At 51.6% G+C, this 21,792-nt stretch overlaps 2 protein-coding genes across 2 annotated transcripts; one reads left to right on the top strand and one right to left on the bottom strand.

Annotated features, from left to right (window-relative positions):
• Positions 1–206: 206 nt before the first annotated feature.
• On the top strand, positions 207–3,659 carry ZBED4 (zinc finger, BED-type containing 4). The gene has a single exon (XM_006876421.1). It carries the CDS (start codon positions 207–209, stop codon positions 3,657–3,659), a length of 3,453 nt encoding a protein of 1,150 aa, XP_006876483.1.
• A 13,458-nt stretch (positions 3,660–17,117) lies between these two features.
• ALG12 (ALG12, alpha-1,6-mannosyltransferase) lies at positions 17,118–20,302 on the bottom strand. The gene is made up of 9 exons (XM_006876420.1): positions 20,141–20,302; positions 19,921–20,053; positions 19,322–19,495; positions 19,018–19,212; positions 18,576–18,679; positions 17,992–18,215; positions 17,670–17,839; positions 17,431–17,506; positions 17,118–17,349 (listed from the first exon to the last, which is right to left on the bottom strand). The coding sequence occupies exons 1-9, from the start codon at positions 20,300–20,302 to the stop codon at positions 17,118–17,120; spliced, it is 1,470 nt and encodes a 489-aa protein (XP_006876482.1).
• Positions 20,303–21,792: the final 1,490 nt, after the last annotated feature.

The following is a 21,792-nucleotide window of genomic DNA, read 5'->3' as shown; positions in this document are numbered from 1 at the left end:
GAGGGCAGTGAGCCAGCCTGAAGATGGTGTGCTTAATGAACTTCCTGCTTTAGGCTTCCATTCCATTGATGGTTAGTCGTGGTCACAAGAACAACTCAAATCGAAGTCTGTGAACACCCGGAGAGCTGCACTGGGGCACAGACGAGCCATCGTGAGCGCCGTGAGTTCACACAACCATGGCGCGGCCGGAATAGCTGTGGCCGGTCATGGAGAAGAGGCGGGAGGTTCACCCTGAAGCGTGCAGTGAGTTTGTTTCTGGTCAGATCGCCTTTAAAATCAAAGAGGATGACGATGCCAGGGTTCCCAGTCACAGCTCTCGGCTGATGATGGATCTGAGTGGCGAGCACAGGGAGGGGCGCCTGGAGTGCCGAGGGACGGACGGCGAGGACGACTACGGCCCACTCTTCTCCCAGTATAATAGCACGCTGTACGACGTGGCCATGGAGGCAGTGACCCAGAGCCTGCTGACCAGCAGGCACATGAACTCCAGAAAGAAGTCTCCAGCTTGGAAACACTTTTTCATTTCCCCTCGAGACAGCACGAAAGCAATATGTACATACTGTATGAAAGAGTTCAGCCGCGGGAAAAACGAGAAGGACTTGAGTACCAGTTGCCTCATGAGGCACGTGAGACGGGCCCACCCCACCATGCTCATTCAGGAAAACGGTGGTGCGTCCAGCGTGGCCTCCTTCCCTTCCCCCCAGCCTGCAGACGTGGGCGACCTCAGCACCATGCTCTCGCCCATGAAGCTTGTCAAGAAGATTGCCTCTAAGATCCCGTCACCTGACCGCATCACAGAGGAGTCTGTGTCGGCCGTTTCTTCGGAAGAGATGTCCTCGGACATGTCCATCCCTGAGAAGTACTGCAAAGAAGAAACCTTGCTGGACTCGTCCCCACACCTGTCGGGTCTCCCTTATGACGAGGCTGCTGAGGGCAGCCTCGACAAGAACCTGGCGGCGTCCAAGAACTTGTCGGGCACCCGCAGACGCTCCGCCGTGTGGAAGCACTTCTACCTGTCCCCCTTAGACAGTTCCAAGGCTGTGTGCGTCCACTGCATGAACGAGTTCAGCCGAGGGAAGAACGGGAAGGATCTGGGTACGAGCTGTCTGATCAGGCACATGTGGCGGGCCCACCGCTCCATCGTCCTGCAGGAAAACGGCGGCGGTGGCCCAGGCGGCCCACAGTTCTACACCACCGCCCCAACTCTGCTGCCATCCCTGCTGTCCACGGACGGAGACATCCCTTCCGGCTCGTCCTCCCCAGGGAAAGCCGTCATGGAGCCCACCTCGGCGTCCTCCTCGCCCTACAGGCTGCCCGAGGATGTCCAGTCTCGCCTAATCCCCGGAGACCCCTTCGTGGAGGAGGGGTCGGTGCTGTCATCTCCCGAGGATGTGGGTGAGGCCTCAGTGGTGTCTTCTCCCGAGAAGCAGGGCGACCGCCCGAGCCCCCAGGACTTGGAGTCCAACTCTGTGTTTCAGCAGAACAAGAAGGTGATGAAGAGACTCAAGTCAGAAGTGTGGCATCACTTCTCCCTGGCGCCCACGGACAACCTGAAGGCTGTGTGTCGGCACTGCAGCGGCATCATCAGCCGGGGGAAGAAGGGCGAGGTGGGCACCAGCTGTTTGATGAGGCATCTCTACAGACGCCACCCGGAGGTCGTCGGCCACCCAAAGGGCTACCTCGGCCCAAGCCTGGCAAACTCGCCGTACGCCACCCTGGCGTCTGCAGAACGTTCCTCTTACAAAGTAAGCAACGTGCCAGAGGCAGCGGCGACACAAGATAATCAGGTTCCATTTCCTGTGAATAGCAAAAAGACCTCAAAACTGTGGAATCATTTTTCAATCTGCTCAGCAGACTCCACAAAAGTCGTGTGCTTGCACTGTGGGCGGACAATAAGCCGGGGAAAGAAGCCTACAAACTTAGGGACCAGTTGCCTTTTGAGACACCTGCAGAGGTTCCACAGCGGCGTGCTGAAGAGCGACGGCCCCGAGACCATGTCGCCCTCCTCCCCAGAAGGGCACATGCCGCTGAGCACAGAGCTCCTAGGCGCTCTCTCCTTCGATGACACCAATGACAAGTTTTGTGATTCTCACCCAGTTGCCAAAAAAATCACCAGTCTCATAGCCGAGCTGATTGCACTTGACCTCCAGCCGTATTCTCTGGTAGACAGTGTTGGCTTTACCAGGCTGCTCGGATACTTGAAACCTCAGTACTGTCTCCCCTCAGCGTCCTACTTCTCCAGGACCGCCATCCCAGGCATGTACGACAATGTGAAGCAGGTCATTCTGTCCCACCTCAAGGAAGCCGAGAGCGGTGTGGTCCACTTCACGTCTGGGATATGGATGAGTAACCAGACCCGCGAGTACCTGACCCTGACGGCCCACTGGGTCAGCTTTGCGCCATCGGCCCGGCCCCGCTGTGAAGACCACCACTGCTCCGCGCTCCTGGACGTGTCGCAGATCGACTGTGACTACGGCGGCAACAGCATTCAGAAGCAACTGGAGTGCTGGTGGGAAACCTGGGTGACGTCCATCGGCCTGCAGGTGGGCATCACCGTGACGGACAACCCCAGCATCGGCAAGACCCTGAGCGACGGGGACCGCTCCAACGTGCAGTGCTTCAGCCATACGGTCAACCTCATCGTGAACGAGGCCATCAAAAGCCAGAGGATGGTTCAGAACCTGCTGAGCATTGCGCGCAAGATCTGCGAGCGGGTCCACCGCTCCCCCAAGGCCAAAGAGAAGCTGGCGGAGCTGCAGCGGGAGTACCAGCTGCCCCAGCACCACCTCCTCCAGGATGTCCCCTCCAAGTGGAACACCTCCTTCCACATGCTCGAGAGGCTCATCGAGCAGAAAAGGGCCATCAACGAGATGGCCATGGAGTGTAACTTCCGCGAGCTCATCAGCTGGGACCAGTGGGAGGTGATGCAGTCTGTGTGCCACGCACTGAAGCCATTTGACGCTGCGAGCCGCGAGATGAGCACACACGTGTCTGCGCTCAGCCAGGTCATCCCCATGATCCACATCCTCAATAGGAAGATCGAGATGCTGTTTGAGGAGACGATGGGCATCGACACCATGCTCAAGTCCCTGAAGGAAGCCATGGTCAGCCGCCTGTCCTCCACCCTCCACGACCCCAGGTACATTTTTGCCACACTTCTGGACCCTCGCTACAAAGCCTCCTTGTTCACCGAGGAGGAGGCTGAGCAGTACAAGCAGGACTTAATCAGGGAACTAGAAATCCTGAATTCTACCTCAGATGACTCACCAGTTTCCAATGGGCGTGACGCAGGTTCACCCTCCAAAGACCCTGCTGGGGAGGAGAGCTTGTGGTCACTCATGGCGGAAATGAAGAGACAAGACCTGAGAGACGAGCTGAAGTTACCTGAAGACATGGTGCTTGCCTACCTGGAAGAAGAGGTGCTTGAACACAGCTGTGATCCGTTAACCTACTGGAACCTAAAGAAGGCATCGTGGCCGGTCCTGTCAGCTCTGGCTGTCAGGTTCCTGGGCTGCCCCCCAAGCATCGTCCCTTCAGAAAAGCTCTTCAGCACATCCACGGAAAACAGTAGCTTTAGCCAGTCCAGGCTCATGATGGAACATTTTGAGAAACTCATCTTTTTGAAAGTGAATCTTCCCTTAATATACTTCCAGTATTGAAACTCTTGATCCAGCCACCAGGCTTAAAAAAAATAGAAAGAAAGAAAAGAAAAGAAAAAAGTCTGTTGCTTATTAGGCATTAGCTTGTCCGCCACTGGGCTGCCGGCGCGCCGTGAGCGGGGCCATGTACGACACCGGGTCAGGGGCCCGCAGGTCCACGTGGGAGTGTCCCTGTCCAGCTGGTCATGCCATGTCTACATGTGCCTTACTCCTCCTCCTTCAGGCCACATGCTGTAGATACGTTTTCTCCGAAGAACTTCCCTAGAAGTAGCGTGTGTAGTCCAGTACGACATTTAGGTTTTAATTCATCACTGTAAACTGTTTGTTTTAATTTTTTTAAGTTGGGGGTTAGTCAGTCATTCTCGTAGAACCGCAGGAGAGTTGTAAGCAATCCTATTCTGTAGCTTTTTTACTCAATTATGTAAAACCACGAATCAGGTCCTGTCTTTGAGTTAAGCCTTGCTTGGTTTGTGACTCCCAACAACAGAGTTTGTGGTTCTTGCCTGAGACGTGTATAGAAGAGGCGGAGTTCAAGCCATCCTTCCAGGCAGTTGTAGCCCACGTTCTGAAGTACTCGGAAGATTACAGAGACTCTCGGAAGACAGCTGCCTGCTGCCTCAGAGCCAGAGCATTTGAAAACACCCTGAGCTGAGATGAATTGTAGAATCTCTGTTCTGTAGCCATTTGGTCAAGAAACTTCTCATTTATGGTTTTGCATTCAGGTTTCCCATTGTCAGTAACTCAGAGATGTCCCAGCTATTTATAATGAATTCCTTTGAAATGTTCTTAAGGTTTGCAATTTCACATTTATGACTTAGCCAGTGCATCCTAGGACAAGTTTACAGGCGGAAGTTCAGTGTGTTAGATCTCCGAGGCTCTCAGCTAGTCTGTCTACACCATGAAGCTGGCTTTCAGAAACTGCTGATTCCCAGTTTGCTCAAATTATGTGTGAAATTCTTTTTAGAAGAGAGGCCCTATCTACAGAAAGTAAGTGTTACCATCACAGCTGTAGACTAGCCTTAGGCATCTGGGGCTGTCTTCCGGAATGGGAACCCCCAGCCGCGGGTGGGCATTTTCGAATCCCAAGGACATCAGAAGGAAGCAGCAGCCATTTGTCCTCGGCGTTTCTGCTTCTCATCTGAGAAAGGGATTCGTTTCCTCACTTTGAGCAGTTCAGCGTCCTGTGGACCAGGTCACCCACTCGCTTGCCTGGGATCTCTTAGAAGTATTGTCCTTGCGTTACCAGACTGCGTCTATGCTTAATCTCAATTTGCATTGACTCTGTTTTAGTGTATTTATAAATGGTGAACTCAGTTTCTGAAATTAAACTTTTTATTTGAAAATTTCTGGTGCTGAAGGACACTGGCTTTTTCTTTCCAAACTTAGTAAGACAGTCGTGAGCCCAGGTGTGGCATTGTAGGATAAGCCCTGCACCTTCAGCCGCTCCGGGGAAACCCTGCACACGGGTGCTTTGCATTGGAACCAACTCAACAGCATGCAACAAGAAGACAGTCATAGTCGGTTTAGGGACCAACCTATGAAAACCACATCCATGTGACGTTTTCAATTTCCCATTAAGCCCAGACTGAGCTCGTGGGGACTTGTGGACGGAGCACCTGCAGTAGAGTCTCCACGTGCCGTTTCCAGTGAGTGGCGGGCAGCGAGGGCCTGGTGGGTAGGGTCCCTTGCCGTGCTGGAGGCCAGAAGTCTAAAACTGAGGTGCTGGCAGCGTCTCACTTTGCTTCCTTGGTGTCAGCTTCTAGACTCATCACTCTTGTCTCTTGTCTCCAACTTCACCTGGACTGCCCCTCTCTCACAAGGAGCTGTGGGGTGGCCACTCAGGGCTCTGCTGCTGCCCATAAGGCGACACCTCCCAAGCCTCAGGACTCGCCACCCAGGGTTCCCTCCATTTGGTACTTTATGGTCCGGCTTCGCACCTCAGGGAGACTTGACTGGGCAGTGGGCCAAGCCTGGCCCTCTGCCTGTTGGGTTTTTAAAGTTTTCTTGTAATGTAGCTATGCCGCTCATCAGCCCCCCACCCATCCCCGGTGTCTGGCTGCTGTTGCGCCTCAGTGGCAGAACAGGCCTTCCTTCACAGAACAAAGCTCTACCGGCCTCTGGACGAGGCTGTGTTTGAATTCAAAGCTTTGGTCTCACGCTGCTCTCCTAAACCTTGGAAAGAATTCCAATATCTTGTACAATTTTTGTTTTATAGGATATTTCATTGTAAATCGAGTGGAGCTTCGTCAATTCTACATTCAAATCATACGCTCGGCCTCACCTCGATCCCCTCCCTGTAACATGGCTTAGGAGCTCCCATTCCTTTCCCCACCCTGAATGTTGTCCTTGGCTGAGTGCGGTCTGCTTGATCCTAAGTGGTTGACGGTGTTTAGGTGTGTATACCTCACGGGTATTGTGGGCCCCCATGAGCCCAGCTATGAAAAACTCTTCATTCCATTCTTCCGTAAGCTTTTGGAAGCCCCTCATAACGACTCTCGTCTGTGTAAATCCTCATTTGAATGAGGAGAAGGTATCATAAGGTGTAGTCAGAGAGTAAGCTCTTGCCCAGCCACCTCCACCCTGGCTCTCCGTCCAAACCTGTGTCCGGACACCAGGAGATTTGGGGCAAGTTCATTTCTCTGGTCACTTTTGGAGGGTTGGGGAAATTCCTTTTGTATAAACCTGAGGCGTTGTTTCAGTAAATCATATTATAAGTTAATTATTGCACTAAATCTGGTGTGGCACTGGACTACAGAGTCGGTTTAAACCACAAGGTTGGCGGTTCAAGCTCACCAGCCACTCCTTGGAAACCCTATACAGGGTCGCTATGGGTCGGAACTGACTTGACAGCATTTAACAACCATCATCTAAAGTTAAAACTTCTCTTCCGCCTGTAACTGCTGTAGCAGCGTTAATCAGACCAGAGCCGCCCACCAACAGTGATCAACGCCAAATTGAAAACGTGATTTTTAAAAAGCTGACTGGTGGTCCTCAGAGACAGTGGTCTCCATTGCTCTGTGGCTCAGGAATGACCATCTGGGCTGCAGCTGTTGGCCGCCTTGTGCCGAGGAAAGAAGGTGGCGGCAGTGTATCCCCGAGCTGATTTCCACTCAGCAACACGGTACAGGGTTTCCGAGGCTGTAAATCGCTGTGGGAGCAGAAAGCCTCATCTTTCTCCCACGGAACAGCTGGTAGTTTTGAACTGCTGACCTTGAGGTTAGCAGCCCAAGTCATAACTATGCTACCAGGAAAGGAGCTCTGGTAGCGTGGTGGTTACGAATCGGGCTGTGCACCTCAGGGTCAGCAGTTCGAAACTACCAGCTGTTCCGCGGGAGAAAGATGAGACATTCTGCTCCCGTAAAGATTTACAGCCTCGGAAACCCTGTACAGGGTCGCTGTGAGTCGGAACCGACTCCACGGCACACAACAACAACAACAACCAGGAAAATTGAAGATGTTCGAGTCTATTCATCCAGTAAACTAGTGGAACCCCTGAACAGTCCCCACAACCTAGATGAACTAGATGGTTCCCAGTTACCATGACCAGCTGCTCTAAAAGAGATCACATTAGAAGGTCCCGGATAGAGTGGGAGAAAATGTGAAACAAAATTCAAAAAGACCAGGCAAGAAAGAAATGAGGAGCAGCCAGGACTTGTAGGAACGGCATCTGGGAGAGAAGAGACTCCGGCCTTTTCCCCTGATGTCCTGACATTGAGTGGAGCGTCGCTGTAGGGAGCTGTCAGTAGCTGCCCCATCGAGACCTCGTCTACCACGACGTCAGCTAGGACTCCACCAATCAAGGTCTTGGAAGAAAGGAAGCCTCAGAGAAGCGAACCCAATATCCTGTGTGCGGTCTGTCCTCGAAGTATGTGGTTCGTCTAGGCTGCTCGTGCATAGTAGAGCAAGAGGCGGTAAACTATCTGATAGAGCTCCTGGTGCCGAGGAGACCAACTGGACCCACGTGCCTACTGGGTGGCTGAAGGTTTCCAGCTGAGAACACTAATGAGCTGGAAATGGGACGGCCTCCACAAAACTTGAAACAAATCTTGATTTATCTGAGACGGAGTGAATCTAGCTGGTCTTCCCTGTCTCACCTTTATGGTAGAGGAAACCTGCTCTCCAGCATAGAGAAGCTGAAGTGACTGGAAGAAATGAGGAAGTCAAATTGCCGAACGGACAGTGTCAAAGTGCCGCTCGAGAAGACACAGTCGAGTGTTAGAATGAAACGTGCAAAGACCTAGAGTCAGAAAACCCAAAGGGAAGCACATATTCAGCACTTCAAAAGATGGAAGGTATAGTCAGTGCACCAAAGAAATGGTTAGTGTTCAAACATTCCAAGAGGGAGCCTAGGATCAAGAACCAATGGTAAACCCTAAAAGAGGCAGTCCAGGCTACACTAAAGGCACTGGTGAAAAAGAAGTCTCCAGAAACTGATGGGCTACAAACTGAAATCTTTCAACAATCTGATGAGACCCTGGAAGCACTCATCTATGGCAAGAAATTTCGAAGGTAGCTACCTGGCGAACTGATTGGAAAAGATCCATATTTGTGCCCGTTCCAAAGAAAGGTGATTCAATTAATGCAGAAATCATCAAACAGTATCATTAATAGTACATGCAAGTAAATTACTGCTGAAGATAATTTTTAAATGACTTAACAGGATAGTGATAGGAAACTGCCAGATATTCAAGGCAGATTCAGAACGAAACGGACTAGGGATATCACTGCTGATGTCCGATGGGTCTTGGCTGAAAGCAGAGAATATCAGATGTTTACCTGTGCTCTACTGACTACGCAAAGGCTTTTGACTGCGGATCATGACAAGCTATGGACAACATTGCGAAGAATGGGTATTAGAACACTTAATTGTGCTCAAGACGAATCTGTATATAGGCAGTCATTTGAACAGAACAAGGGGGTGCTGAATGGTTTAAAGTCAGGAAAGGTGTATTCCAGGGTTGTATTTTTTCACCATACTTAATATGTATGCTGAGCAAATGATAGGAGAAACTGGATTATATGAAACAACATCAGGATTGAAGGAAGGCTCATCAACACCCTGAGATATGCAGATGACATAACCTTGCTTGCTGGAAGTGGACTTGAAATACTAGTGACGATCAAAGACTATAGATAGCCTTCAGTATGGATTACACCTCCATGTAAGAAAACAAAAATCCAACATTCATAAATGGAGAAAGGATTGAAGTTGTCAAAGACTTCATTTTGTCCGGACCAACCATCAACACTCATGAAAGCAGCAGTCAAGAAATCAAACGACATATTGCGTTAGGCAGATCTACTCCACAAGGCCTCTTTAAAATGTTGAAGAGCAAAGATGTCAGTTTGAGGACTAAGGGATTCCTGACCCAAGGCATGGTGTTTTCAATAACCTCATATGCATGGGAACGTTGGACAGTGAATAAGGAAGACCGGAGAAGATGCTTTTGCGTTATGGTGTTGGAGGAGACTATTGAAAATGCCATGGATTACCAAAAGCACAAACAAATCTGTTGGAAGGAGTATAGCCACAGTGCTCTTCAAAGCCAGGGAAGGGAGACTTCCTCTGTCTCTTCAGACATGTCATCAGGAGGGACCAGTCCTTGGAGAAGGACCTCATGCTTGGTAAAGTGCAGGGTCATTGGAAAAGAGGCACAGGGCGGCAGAACAGTTGTGCGGATGGTGCAGGGTCAGTGAGTGTTTCTGTTCATAGGTGAGGTGGAGCCTACTCGAGGACCTATGTTATTGCTCCTCCCCCTACAAGGTGCGGCCTTAGCCCCCTTGGGTGCTGACATCCCATGCCAGGCCCCTCTGGGATCCCTCTTCCTCTGATCTACTCTGCTGGACACGCCCTTCTCACAGCCTGACTACACACTGGTTCCCCTTCACATGCTGAACCCTTTGGGGCCTTGTCTTGATGGTTTCTGGACCGAAATCTTTCAACGGGAAGGGGAAGAGCTTTCTAGAGTGCATTCACACACCCAGTGTGTCAAGGCGGATGTGCAGAGATCCATTCGTGGTACCTACCATCGCTCCCACAGCACTCTGCTCAGCTGGGAACCATAATCCATTGCAAGGCCCACACATCTCAGACACCACACTCACAGGTAGGGGCTTTGTTAGGGACGTTGGACAGCTCCCAGTGCAGGATTAAAAATGGCTCAGGGTAGTTTTCCCAGTCAGGACAGCCTATTTGCTGTGCTCAAAGACACGTCTCTCTCTGGGTCCTTGGTCCCTTGGTCTGGCCTCTGCCCTGCTTGGCAAGGTTACAGAGCTCGCTCAGAGCTATTGACAAATGCCCAAAGACACTCCACTTTGCTTTAAATCACAGTCTAAAGGCATTCAGCTCTAGTTCCATGGGCCAGCAAATCCTAGCTTCCCCATGAAGTGCCTAGAGGCTCCCTGCTTTACAAGTGAACCTCACGCCAAAATCACTCAGTTGACTTGCTCCGTGGGAGGGATACATAGGGGTCTCGGGGTGAGGAGGACATGCTCCACTCTGGGTGGCCAGAGCCCGTTTCTGCTTCTGAGACAGCTCCTTTTACACCCACGTCAGAGTTGCAGGTTTTGGCCACGAAGCCCTCACACAATCATACAACGTTAGCATCTTCTCTTGCCCAGATCCACCAGGGAAAGTGTTGTTTGGTGGGAGTTAGAGTCTACCAAGAAGGGCCGTATTAAAAAACTAAGTGTACCGCCTCATCTAAGCTTCAGACTTCATTTCCAGTTTACCAGAAATCCTGGGAGTAGAGGCCCAAGGTAAGCAGCCATATCCGGTAATGTTGAGTACAGTCAGGTCTGACTCAGCAGCCCTGTATTGCGTTTCTGGGAAGTGGCTGGTAAATTCAAACCACCGGCCTTGTGGTCCAATGATGAGCCTACAGCGTCACACCAGAACCCCATCAGTAGCAGACAAAAGTGTCACAAGTCACTGTAACATTCTGAGATGACCTCTCTGCCCCAGCAGATGCCCTTGGAAGCCACTGCTTTGATTAGAAGTTTTTTTGTTGTATTTGTTGTGAACTGAATGATAGTTTACATGGGAAACCCGTCTTTTTTTTTTTTAATGCACCCTACTGGAGTCCTGGAGTGGTGCTGTGGGTTAATGCACAGGACTGCAAAGCTGTTTGAACTGCAAGGTCAGCGGTTCAAGCTCACCAGCTGCTCCACAGAAACCCTACACAGGGTCGTTATGGGTCAGAACTGACTCGAAGGCACTTAACAACAAGAAGACTAAGACAAATGTATTACTGAGAATTTGTCTGTAGTCATCCACTGTCAATCATGATACGTTTAAGGACGTTCTGCTTGGAATAAATCTGCATGTGTGAACTGGTGGGGAGGGGGGGTGGGAATCATGATTCTACCAAGTGCATAAAGAAGAAATAAAACCAATTTTACTCAAACTCATCCAAAAAAACAAAATAGGAGGAAATACTTCTCAATCATATCCTGATATGAAAACCTGCCAGAGACACTGCAGGAATTGGGGCCAGGATTGCACTGAATTTGTAGTGTATGTTGGCTTACCACTGATGCTTTAACAATGTTAACTCCAGTCCATGAACATGGAACATTTTTCCATTTATGTAAGTCTTCATTTCTTCCAACAGTAATCATAGTTTCCATTTATACGTCTTTCACAACTCTGGTTAGATTTAATGTCTTAGATTCTATTGTAAATGGAATTGTTTTCTTAATTTTCCTTTCAGATGTCTCACTGCTGCTGTATAGAAACCCAACTGAATTTTGTTTGTTGATCCTCTAGCCCGCAACTTTGCCAAATTCCTCCATTAGCTCTAGAAGTTTCCTTGTGGACTATGGACTTTCCTCTGTGAATACAGAATATTTCACTTCTTATCCAGTCTGGATACCTTTTTTTTCTCTTGTCTTACTGTTCTGGCTTTGACTTCTAATCCAATATTGAACTGGCTGGTGAGTTCAAGAGGAAAGCACGCAGTCTTTCTCCACTCTCTATAATATTGGCTGTTGGCTTTTCATGTATGTCCTGAATCCTTTGAGGGATTTTCCTTCTATTCTAACCTTCTTTAAGGGCTTTTTTTATTTTTTATTAATCAAGAAAGGGTGCTGGATTTTTATCAAATGCTTTTTCTGCATCCATAGAGTTGCAGAATCCATAAAATACTCTTGTGACCCTTCACCTTTTTTCTACTGACGTGGTATATTACACATCTATTGATTAGCTAATACTGAACCATCCTGAGAATAAACCCCATTTGGACATATTATACGACTCTCTTAATATGTTGGATTCTCTCTGCTAGTGTTTGGTTTCTTGTTGCATTTCACATCTATAAAAGATTTTGGCTTATAGTTTCCCCTTGCAGTGTCTTTTCTGGTATTGGTATCTGGGTTACATTTGCTTCAGAAGCTGACTTAGAGAGTATTCCTTTCTTTTCTATCTTTTAGAAGACTTTAAACGGTATTGGGGCCAATTCCTTTCTGAATATTTGGTGGAGTTCTCAGTGATGTCATCTGGTAATATCCAATACTGGAGGCAACTCCAGTAACCATCTATTGGTATGAATGGATGAATTACGTCACACTCCTATAAAGGAATGCTAGCAAGAAACTCTTTTTTTAGTGAAATAACCAATACATGAAACATGTATGCATCTCAAAAACATACTACAGTGAGTTGTTGTTGTTGTTGTTAAGTGCCATCGAGTCGGGTCCGACCCATAGCGACCCTGTACAGGGTTTCCGAGGGTGTAAATCTTTACGGGAGTAGAAAGCCTCATCTTTCTCCCGCAGTGAGTGGAAGGAGTTAAAACTCACGTACATACCCTCCCTCTTACAGACCGTCTGTTGGGCTGAAAGCCCTCATGAAAAGCCATGGGGTGAGCTCATTCCAGACCTGAAGGGCTTGGCTTCGGCTCAGGTCACACAATGTTCAGAAGCTATACACTGTACCCTTAATCTGGTGGGTTGTTTTCTGTTCCCTCAAAGATTTAAAAGCCTCAGAATATTTTAAAACAAGATCATATGTAAATATTTCACAAATCTTACTAAATAAAACAGTGGGAAAAATCAATTGCCTTTATACCCAGAAATCGTAGCAGTTAGAAGACGAAAGAAAATCCCATTTATAATAGCAAAAATAAGACAGAATTCTTAGAAACAGTTAATATTGTAAAAGACCCCTGCATTAATTCCGATGGGTACCATAACAAAACACTTCAAACTTAGTGGCATAAAACGACACTTACTCTCTCACCGTCCTGGAAGCCAGGAGTCCCAAAGGAAGTTGTGTATAGGCCTGCGGTGTACCCTCAGAAGGTCTAGGTCTGCCACTTGAGGCTCCTGATGGCCCTCGCTGTTCTGGGGTTGTGGCAGCCTCCCCCCACCCTCCCCGCAGTCATGCCACCTCATCATGGGGCTGTCAGGACACCTGGGGGACCCAGGATCCTCTAGAGACTCTGACCCTAATACATCTGAAAAGGTGGTTTCCACATAAGGTCGGTGACACTCACAGGTTACAGGGATTTGGACATGGATGTATCTTTCGGGCCTACCATCCAACCTACCACATCAAGTGAAAACCACTGGAAACACACCGAAGTAGACATGAACGCATGGTGAGGCAGGCCTTAATCCCTGCTCGGAACATCTGGACCACATCAAGGACTCAATTTAGAAACCGCATCAATCCCAGTAAACACAGCAACAGGCTGTCGTGGAGCTAGGTGAGGTTATAGTAAAGCCCATGTGGGTTGACACCCAAGAACAGCCAGGAAAATGTGGAAAGGAAAAGCTATGAATGGCCACCTCCTACAGGACACATTGACCCGTGCCGGGAGTCCTGGCGTGGGTGGCACCGTGGGATCAGCTCTGGACTAACCACAGGGTCAGCGGTTCAAAGCCACCAGCCACTCCTCGGAAACCCTACACAGAGTCTCTATGAGTCGGAACTGACTCGACAGCACTTAATGAGTAAGCCAGTAAGGAGCCTGGTGGTGCAGTGGGTTGGGTTGACGGTTTGAACCCATCAGCCCTCAATGGAAGAAAAATGAGAGTCTGCTTCCATGAAGATTTGAGCCTCCAGAACCCTGAGGGGAACCCCGTGGGGCAGCTGTACTCTGTCCTCCAGGGTGAGTGGGCTTGGATGTTTGGTTCATGAGGCCAATACAATAAAAGGTGTCGGGGCCTGACAGACCCAAATACAGATGGAACACAGTAACAATGGCATCTCAAGTCACTGGAGCCGAGATGGGCTTTCTCAGACAAAATCAGCCCTCACAGGACACACAGGTAAACCCCAAATGATCAGAAATCTAAATGCGAGGAGACCAGACGTACTAACAGATGATAACGAAGTCCAACCGCTCTCTAACGCCGATGAGGAGTCCTGGTGTGGCGCTGCAGGAAAATGTGCTGGACTGCAAGGTCGGTGGTTCAAACCCACCAAGTCAGTCGCTCCTCGGAAAGCCTACACAGGGCCGCTATGGGTCAGAACGGACTCAACAACACTGATTAAAATCCCTGACGTGAGGAAAACGCTCGCCTCCATGTGGTGGTGGCTGTGTACCTCTGGTGCATCCGGACTCACAGTGACCCTGTACAGGATTTCTGAGGCTGTAAATCTTTCCGGGAGCAGACTGTCTCATCTTTCTCCCTAGGGTTTGAACTGCTGACCTTACAATTAGCAGTCCAGTGCTTATTCTCCAGCACCACCGTTGCTCCTGATGTATGCTGTTATTAGGTGCCGTTGAGTTGGTTCTGACCCATAGTGACCCTAGATCCCACAGAAGGAAACACTGCCTAGTACTGCCCCATCCTCAGTTGCTGACACGCTGGAGCCCGTTGCTACTGCCATGGTACCATTCCATCTTGTTGGGGGTCTCCCTCTTGTTCACTGACCCTCCACTTTACCAAGCATGATGTCTTTCTTCAGGGACTGGTGTCTCCTGATATAGCCAAAGTATCAGAGACGAAATCTGGCCATTTGACTTCTAAGGAGCATTCTGGTTGTACTTCTTCCAACACAGATTGATTTGTTCTTCTGGTACCTTTAATATTTTTTCCCAAAATCATAATTTAAAGGCATCAATTCTTCTGTGGCCTCCCTTAGTCACTGTCCAGCTTTCACATGTGTATGAGGTTACTGAAAATACCATGGTTTGGGTCAGGCGCACCTTAGTCTTCAAACTGCTATCTTTGCTCTTGAACACTTTAAAGAGGTCTTGTACAGCAGATTTACTTAACACATTTGATTCTAGACTGCTGCTTCCATGAGTGTTGATGGTGAATTCAAGCAAAATGAAGTCTCTGACTTCAATCTTTTCTCCATTGATCATGTCACTTACCGGTCCAGTTGTATGGGTTTTTGTTCGGGATGTTGAAGTGTAACCCATATATGTGAACCCGTAAAAATGCAGACTGTGTGGGAAGACACCATAAGCAAAGTCGTAAAGTCGAATGACCAACAGAGAACTTATTTCTGCACGTGTCAGGCAAAGGGCCAATACTCTGAATAACTGATGAATTCTTCTTACAAATTGAAGGGCAAGTGACTAAAAATCCAAGAGCAAAATGGGCAAAATACAATTCACAAAAATAGATGTAGAATTGGTCCCTGTGCTATAGTGAATTACTTCCTGTCTCTTCTAGCCTTAAACGAGACTTTTATTGATGGGTCTGGGTAAGAGAAGGTGGGAGAAGATACTGGTAGGAATACACAATTCAGCTGTGGATGTGAGTAGTTAACTGTTAATCTTAAGAACTTGAAACTCTAGGATGGGTTTCATGCACAATCTCAGAAGCAGGAGGGGCAACTCATAACCATCAAAAAGCCAGGAGGGGAGCGTGTCCTTTGGATCCGAGACCCCAGGGCATCGACCCTCCTGACCCAAGGATGAAAAATTGCGGCGCTGGAAGAGCAGGGGAGGGGCTTTAGCAGAACCAAGAACCAGCCAACAGCGCAGGGGCTCTGGGCAGGAAGTTTGCTGTGAGTGGGCTGCTTCATGCACTAATTGGGGGAGTTAGGTTTGCTGACCCACAGAGCTAGAAGTGAGTGCCCTCAGGCTGAGGCTGATGGTGGGGTGGGGTGTGGTGTCCAGTGGGCATTCGTCAGCAGCCCTAAAAGAACCCTGTAATGCTGGTCCTGCAGGCAGAGGCCCCGGCTGGACGGACTCCATCCTGAGTATTTCTGACCCTGATAAAGCTGCTCACCTCCCTAATAAACTCCATCACTGAAGCGTGGAGCCCGAGTTCCACGTGGCACTGGAACCCAGCTGTGTACCCATGCTTTACAACCCTGTGGCGCTGTAGGATGAACACTCAACTGTGAACGACAAAGTCAGAAGTTTGAGACCACCAGCTGCCGCAGGGGAAAGATGAGGGTTTCTGCTTCCACAAAGACGTATACCCTGGGAAACCCTATATAGGTCACTATGAATCAGAACTAAAACCATGGCGCATAACAAACAATCGATGAAAGGAGGCCTGGCATAGTGCTGTAGAGTAAGCACTCGACTGCTCACCACAAGGTAGGCCTTTAAAACCCACCAGCCGCTCCTCAGAAACCCTGTACAGGGTGGCTGTGAATCAGAACGGACTCAACAGCACTTTACAACAGGAAGCCTCTGTGAAGATACTCAACTGTGCTCGGAGCACAACGAAACCAAAAGGGGATCCCACTGCTCCCTCCCCATCAGTGAACCTGAGAGCCTGGCCGCACACAACAGGACTCCAGCCCCCAGGAGAGAGTGGAGCAGCCGACACAGCCCCCCACAGTGGAAACACAGTCTTCTCCAGCTTAAGGGGTAGGGGGCTGTTTTCCTCAAAAATGCTGACGCCACAAGGGCCTGAACAAGGCCATGATATGTGCTGCATTGAAGGAACCTCTAGACGTGGGGCAACACGCAACAGCTGATGCCGCCTGGGCCCTGGAGAGAGCTCTACAGAGGGCCTGGGAGGGGCAGGTGAGGCAGTAAAAATATGGCCTAAGGTCACCTTCCTGGAGCTTAGATCTGAGTCAGATGAGCAGCCAGCAGTTCTGTCCCAACACCAGGAAGAGACCGTGGGCGCACCGAGGTGTGCACGTGGCCTTCAGTTCCCAGCTTGCTGCCTGGTGGCGTCGGACAAGCCATGGGCATGTTGTAAACGTACCCATTAAGCTGAGATTAGCACTGAGAGATCACTCTCCAGGAATAATCACGGAGGAGGCACATCATAAGAAAACATGTGAAAACTTTAATTCTGGTACCACATTTGAGTCCTTGGTTGGGCCTGGAATGACAGCGGACGGTCACACTCCATCTTCGGAAGTTCCCGTTTGTCCAGTCTGCTCTCAGACGTCAGTGTGGGTGACACCAGGGGAGGTTCTGGTGTCACGGCCCAGCACGCAGGCCCAGGCTGGAATGACATTCTCCACGTCCTCTTCCTTGGAGCTGAATCAGAAGTCTGTGTGTCCAGAAGCCTGGCCCGGTGCCCCTCTCAGGACGGCCCTCGTACCCGCTCTAGCAGCACCAGTTTTGGCTGCAGATCCACGTCAAAGGGAGGCAGCCGGGTCAGGTTCAGACGCACACCACTGGTACCTGCCACGTGGGCCAGCACCCGGTGAGAGTCCCGGTAGAGAGCCAGGGGTGCGGGCGCCGCCTCCAGGAGCAGGTGTGTGTAGGCCAGCATGCCCTCCGCCCCGGGCTGCAAGTCTTCCCGCTTGTCATACCTGGGGACGGAGCGTGGCTGTTCTCACGGCAGCCCCTCCCACCCGCACGTGTGCAGAGGGCATGGGGCAGCATGAACATACCTCCAGCCGGGGTTGAGCTCCAAGAAGCGAGAAACACCTGTCTGTGCAGCAGCCACGTCAATGTGCACAGAGACACCTGCAGAAAGTGGTCTGATGGGAGGCCCAGCGTGGTGCTGCTACGGAGTCACGTGTTGTGTGCGGACGCTGTGTGCATCTGGGACCCCTAGCTGTGTGTGTGGGGGAGGCACTGAACAGTGTGTGTGTATGTGAGCACCTCCCTGTGTGGGGGGGGCATCTACCTGTATGGGGGGGCACCATCGTGTGGAGCCGCTGCAGCGCCACGCCCCCCGGGTAGTTGAAGTGGGACACGTAGAGGCAGGTGGCCATGTAGGCAGCATTGAAGACAAGGTGAGCGCCCACCAGGAGGGAGCCTGCTCTGTAGAGCCAAGACTTCCGGTAGTTGTTCACTCTGGAAGAGCACACACACGGGGATGCTCCAGGGTCAGGGCTCAGCAGCGGCCCTCCACCAGGGCCGGAGACCCCCTCAGAGACACCGACTTAGAAGTGACATCAGACACGTCCTCCAGCGCTCCCCTGGCCATCACACGGGCCCACACTCACAGGTAGGCGCAGCCCCGGGCAGCCACAATGTTGAACGTGGGGATGGTGTAGATGACGAAGCGCAGCTCCTTGTGCGGCAGCAGAGAGAAGAGAAGCACGAAGCCCAGTGCGGGCAGGAGGAGCCCCCGGGCCCGCCGGTCCACCACGCCCAGCGGTACGAACAGCATGCTGCTGCCCAGGGCACGGGGCAGGGCCGAGTACCAGTACCACAGGAATGGGGCGGTCTGAGGGCATTAATTAAGGAACATACGTCCACTGCCTGTCCACTGGGACCTCAGGCCGCCTGACGTGCAGAGGCCACAGCTTGAGGGGGTCACCCCAGGCTCTCCTCACAGCCCCTCCATGCAAAAACGCAGTGGTGGGAACGGGGCAAGGATTTGTGGTGGGCAAGAGTCCCCCAGGGTCAGCAGGAGACGGGCCAGCATCCCTGCATATGGGAGGGACTCTGAGTGGGAACTGGACACCAGGTACCAGAGGTGGAAAAGCTGTCTGGCCCACGTGCCTGCCGTGATGGACAGAGCAGAAGACAAGCGGTGACTGACAGGCGTGGCAGAGGACAGACAGACATGGGCACTAAAGGATACACCCCAGTTGGAGCTCTTGTTCAAAACCGTGTTGTACCAGAAAACCGCTCCTTCCGGCCACACAAGATGGCGCCAAAAATAGGAATCCACACCCACCGTCAGTCCTAAACCCACGGAGAGGATGCCCAGGTCTCCCTGAGGTGCTGGCACGTCCCCCTGACTAGACCAGGGCAGGACAAGGAAGCCACAGGGACACCTGGGCTCCATCTAACCCCTGCTTAGAGTGGAAGTGGACCCCCCTCACGGAAACACATAAAGTCTGACTCTCAGTCCTTGCAGCTCTCTGCACCATCTATGAGAGCCTGGCAGGAACTCAGCCAGACACACAGACACAGACAGACAGATGGCACCAGCGGGGACTCACCCAAATAGACAAGACAGATGGCGCTGGTGCAGCATCACCCAGACAGACAGACAGACCGACGGCGCCCAAGGGACTCACCCAGGCAGACAGTGCCGGCAGGGATAGCATGGCGCAACAGCCTCCTCAGGGGCACCTTCCGGCCCAGGAGTGAAAGCAGCATGTTGAGGCCCAGGAGGAGGCCCAGCTCGGCCCGGAAGACAATGGCCGCCAGTGCGGAGAGCCACAGGAAGCAGATCCAGCGACGCCGCAGCCAAGCCGTGAGCGCCACCAGGACTGGGGATGGGATGAGGGCTCCAGGGATGCCCCACCACCCTAGCCCCCAGAGCCCCATGCACTCTGCTCTGCCCCCGCCCAGCCCCGCGTCACCAGAGGCTCTCCGTACCCACGGGCAGGGCTAGCACGTTGGGCAGCGTCCGTGTGCAATAGAACATCAGGTGGAACTGGGAGACTGTCAGCCAGCAGAACAGTGTGGCCACCGTGGCCCCAAACTGCCTCCGTACTTCCTGTTGCAGTGTCCAGAGGGCGGCAATGACACCGAGGCCCAGGGTCCCTCTGACTGGACAGACACAAGACACTGAGCGTGGGGTCTGCAGGGCTGGGTGGGACGTTAGCAACAAGGGCTGTTCCAACTCACAGTGACCCTGTATCGGCTTTCCAAGGAGCGGTTGGTGAGTTTGAACCGCAGACCTTGCAGTTCAAAGACCTTTGTGGCCCAGCACACTATCCTTCAGCGCCACACCACAGGATGTCTAAACTTAGTTGCAAATGTACCCGGGTGGGCTCAAAGGGAGACCCGGAAGGATCTGCGAGAGGGCAGTATGGGACCCCAAGGCGGCAGTTGCTTTGGGGGCCCTGGGAGTCCTGTCCTCCCACTACAGCCCTGTGAGGGAGGCACTCTCCCTCGTCTCCCAGATGACACGTGTCCTGCCAAGGGGATCTCCACAGTGAGATCTGGGCTCAGTCCCCTGGGTCTCCACTCACCTACGAGCTGAGAGTAAAACTTGGACGCTCCTAGCAGCGAGAGCAGGTACACAGTGGGGCTGGAGGCGGTGGCAATGAAGACAGGCCCAAGAAACGTCCTGGGGACGACGCCGGGGAACTCATGGTGGTCGTACTGTAAGATGGGGACAGGAAGGGGTGACCCACAAGCAGCAGCTCTGGGCCACCCCCCATCCCCCAGGCGCACTCCCTGCTCACTCACCTTGTCCAGGTCCAGTCGGTGGTAGAGCAGGTCATGCACGGCCTGCAGGCTGAAGCTCTCCTCCACCTTGGTGTAGGGGCAGGCGGCCAGGTGCACCGCAGCCACAGCCACCAGCAGCCCCAGCAGCAGGCCCTGGCGGCCCGGCGGCCTCCTCCCCGCCATCCTGGGTACCAGGTTTCAGGGGCTATAAAGAGCGGAAGGAAGGTGACCGTCAACCTCAGCCCCTGCTGTGAGCACAGGGTCCCTGAGAACGAGGGAATGGGGCTGAAGGGTAAGGGGCTGCCTGGCAGAGCTTCTGTGGAGCTGCGGGTGCGCCACCAGTTTACAGACGGACGTGAGCAGCTGTGTGTAACCGTCCCTCCAGGAAGAATTGGAGAGGACAGCTAGAAGTTTTCTCCAGGTCACCTTGTCAGAGGTCGCCCGGCCCCTTCCCCGGACCGATTTTCTCTCTGTCTCCTGGTTCTTCTGTCTTCCTCTTCTGGATCTGTCTTCACTCGTCCACAGACAGAGCTGCTGTTTGCATGCCCACCTCTCTGGGGACCAAACCGGGCAGTGCTGATTCAGCAGAACCTGGCCACGGGGGTTCAGTGCACCACCCAAGAAATCTGGGCACCAGCACCCAGTTTTGTTGTTCGGTGGTGTCGAGTCAGTTCGACTCAGTGACCCGAGGCACAACTGAGCAAACACTGCCTGGTGCTGCGGCCTCTTCACGGTCGGCATCACGTCTGAGCCCGTGTTGCTGTCACTGCGTGAGTCATCTTGTTGTAAGTCTTCCTCTTCTCCGTGGCCCCTCCAATTACCAAGCATGCCGTCCTTCTCCCGGGACTGGTCCCTCACAGTCACATGTGCAAAGTGTGAGACCAAGCCTCACCATTCTGGCTTCTCAGGAACATGCTAGCTGCACTTCTTCCAACACAGATTGGTGGGGTCTCTGACTGGTTTCACAAAAGACACACTACTATCTCCAACACAGTGAAACAGATAGCGGATCATCCGGGCCCTACTCTTCGTTTCTAGGAAACACAGTTGCTGACTTCAAACACAAAACTGGTATTCTGAAGCCGATGGAGGAAACCCTGCAGGAACATGCCATCCCTGCCCTCAACCCCACACACTGTACAAGGGTCCTACGAGGGTCCTGGGGGCCCACACAGCCGGGTAAGGGGGCGCTGTCTGTTGACCAGATGAGCAAAACAATCGGCAGCAAACAGCTGTCAGGACCTTCAACAGTGGACACAGCAGCCATGCGCGCGTCACCCCGACTGGGGCAGCCCCCAGCGTGTCTGCACACACACGAGTGCAGCTGTGCTCCTCAGGGCAGATCGGATGCAGGTCACCAGCCCTTTCTTCCACAGCACCAGGGGACGGACTGAAACTGTCAACCTCCTGGTTAGCAGTCAAACATCACCCAGGAAATCCCAAATAGAGCGTAAGTAAGAAAATAATCAAAAATCCCAAATAGGGCATAAAGTAAGAAAATAATCAAAAATCCCAAATAGGGCGTAAAGTAAGAAACTAATCAAAAATCCCAAATAGGGCGTCAAGTAAGAAAATGATCAAAAATCCCAAATAGGGCGTAAAGTAAGAAAATGATCAAAAATCCCAAATAGGGCGTAAAGTAAGAAAATAATCAAAAATCCCAAATAGGGCGT

Source organism: Chrysochloris asiatica, unplaced genomic scaffold (assembly GCF_000296735.1).
Source record: "Chrysochloris asiatica unplaced genomic scaffold, ChrAsi1.0 scaffold00378, whole genome shotgun sequence".
Lineage (NCBI taxonomy): Eukaryota > Metazoa > Chordata > Mammalia > Afrosoricida > Chrysochloridae > Chrysochloris > Chrysochloris asiatica.
The sequence above is the reverse complement of the archived record's forward strand: the minus strand, read 5'-3'. Positions and strand labels throughout refer to the sequence as shown.

Coding starts and splice junctions, on each gene's coding strand:
- ZBED4 (XM_006876421.1), top strand. CDS start 207: ATGGAGAAGAGGCGGGAGGTTCACCCTGAAGCGTGCAGTGAGTTTGTT.
- ALG12 (XM_006876420.1), bottom strand. CDS start 20,302: ATGGCGGGGAGGAGGCCGCCGGGCCGCCAGGGCCTGCTGCTGGGGCTG. Junction 17,840..17,991: donor GCCCGGGGCTGCGCCTACCT/GTGAGTGTGGGC, acceptor GTGCTCTTCCAG/AGTGAACAACTACCGGAAGT. Junction 17,507..17,669: donor GATGGTGCCCCCCCATACAG/GTAGATGCCCCC, acceptor CACTTTCTGCAG/GTGTCTCTGTGCACATTGAC.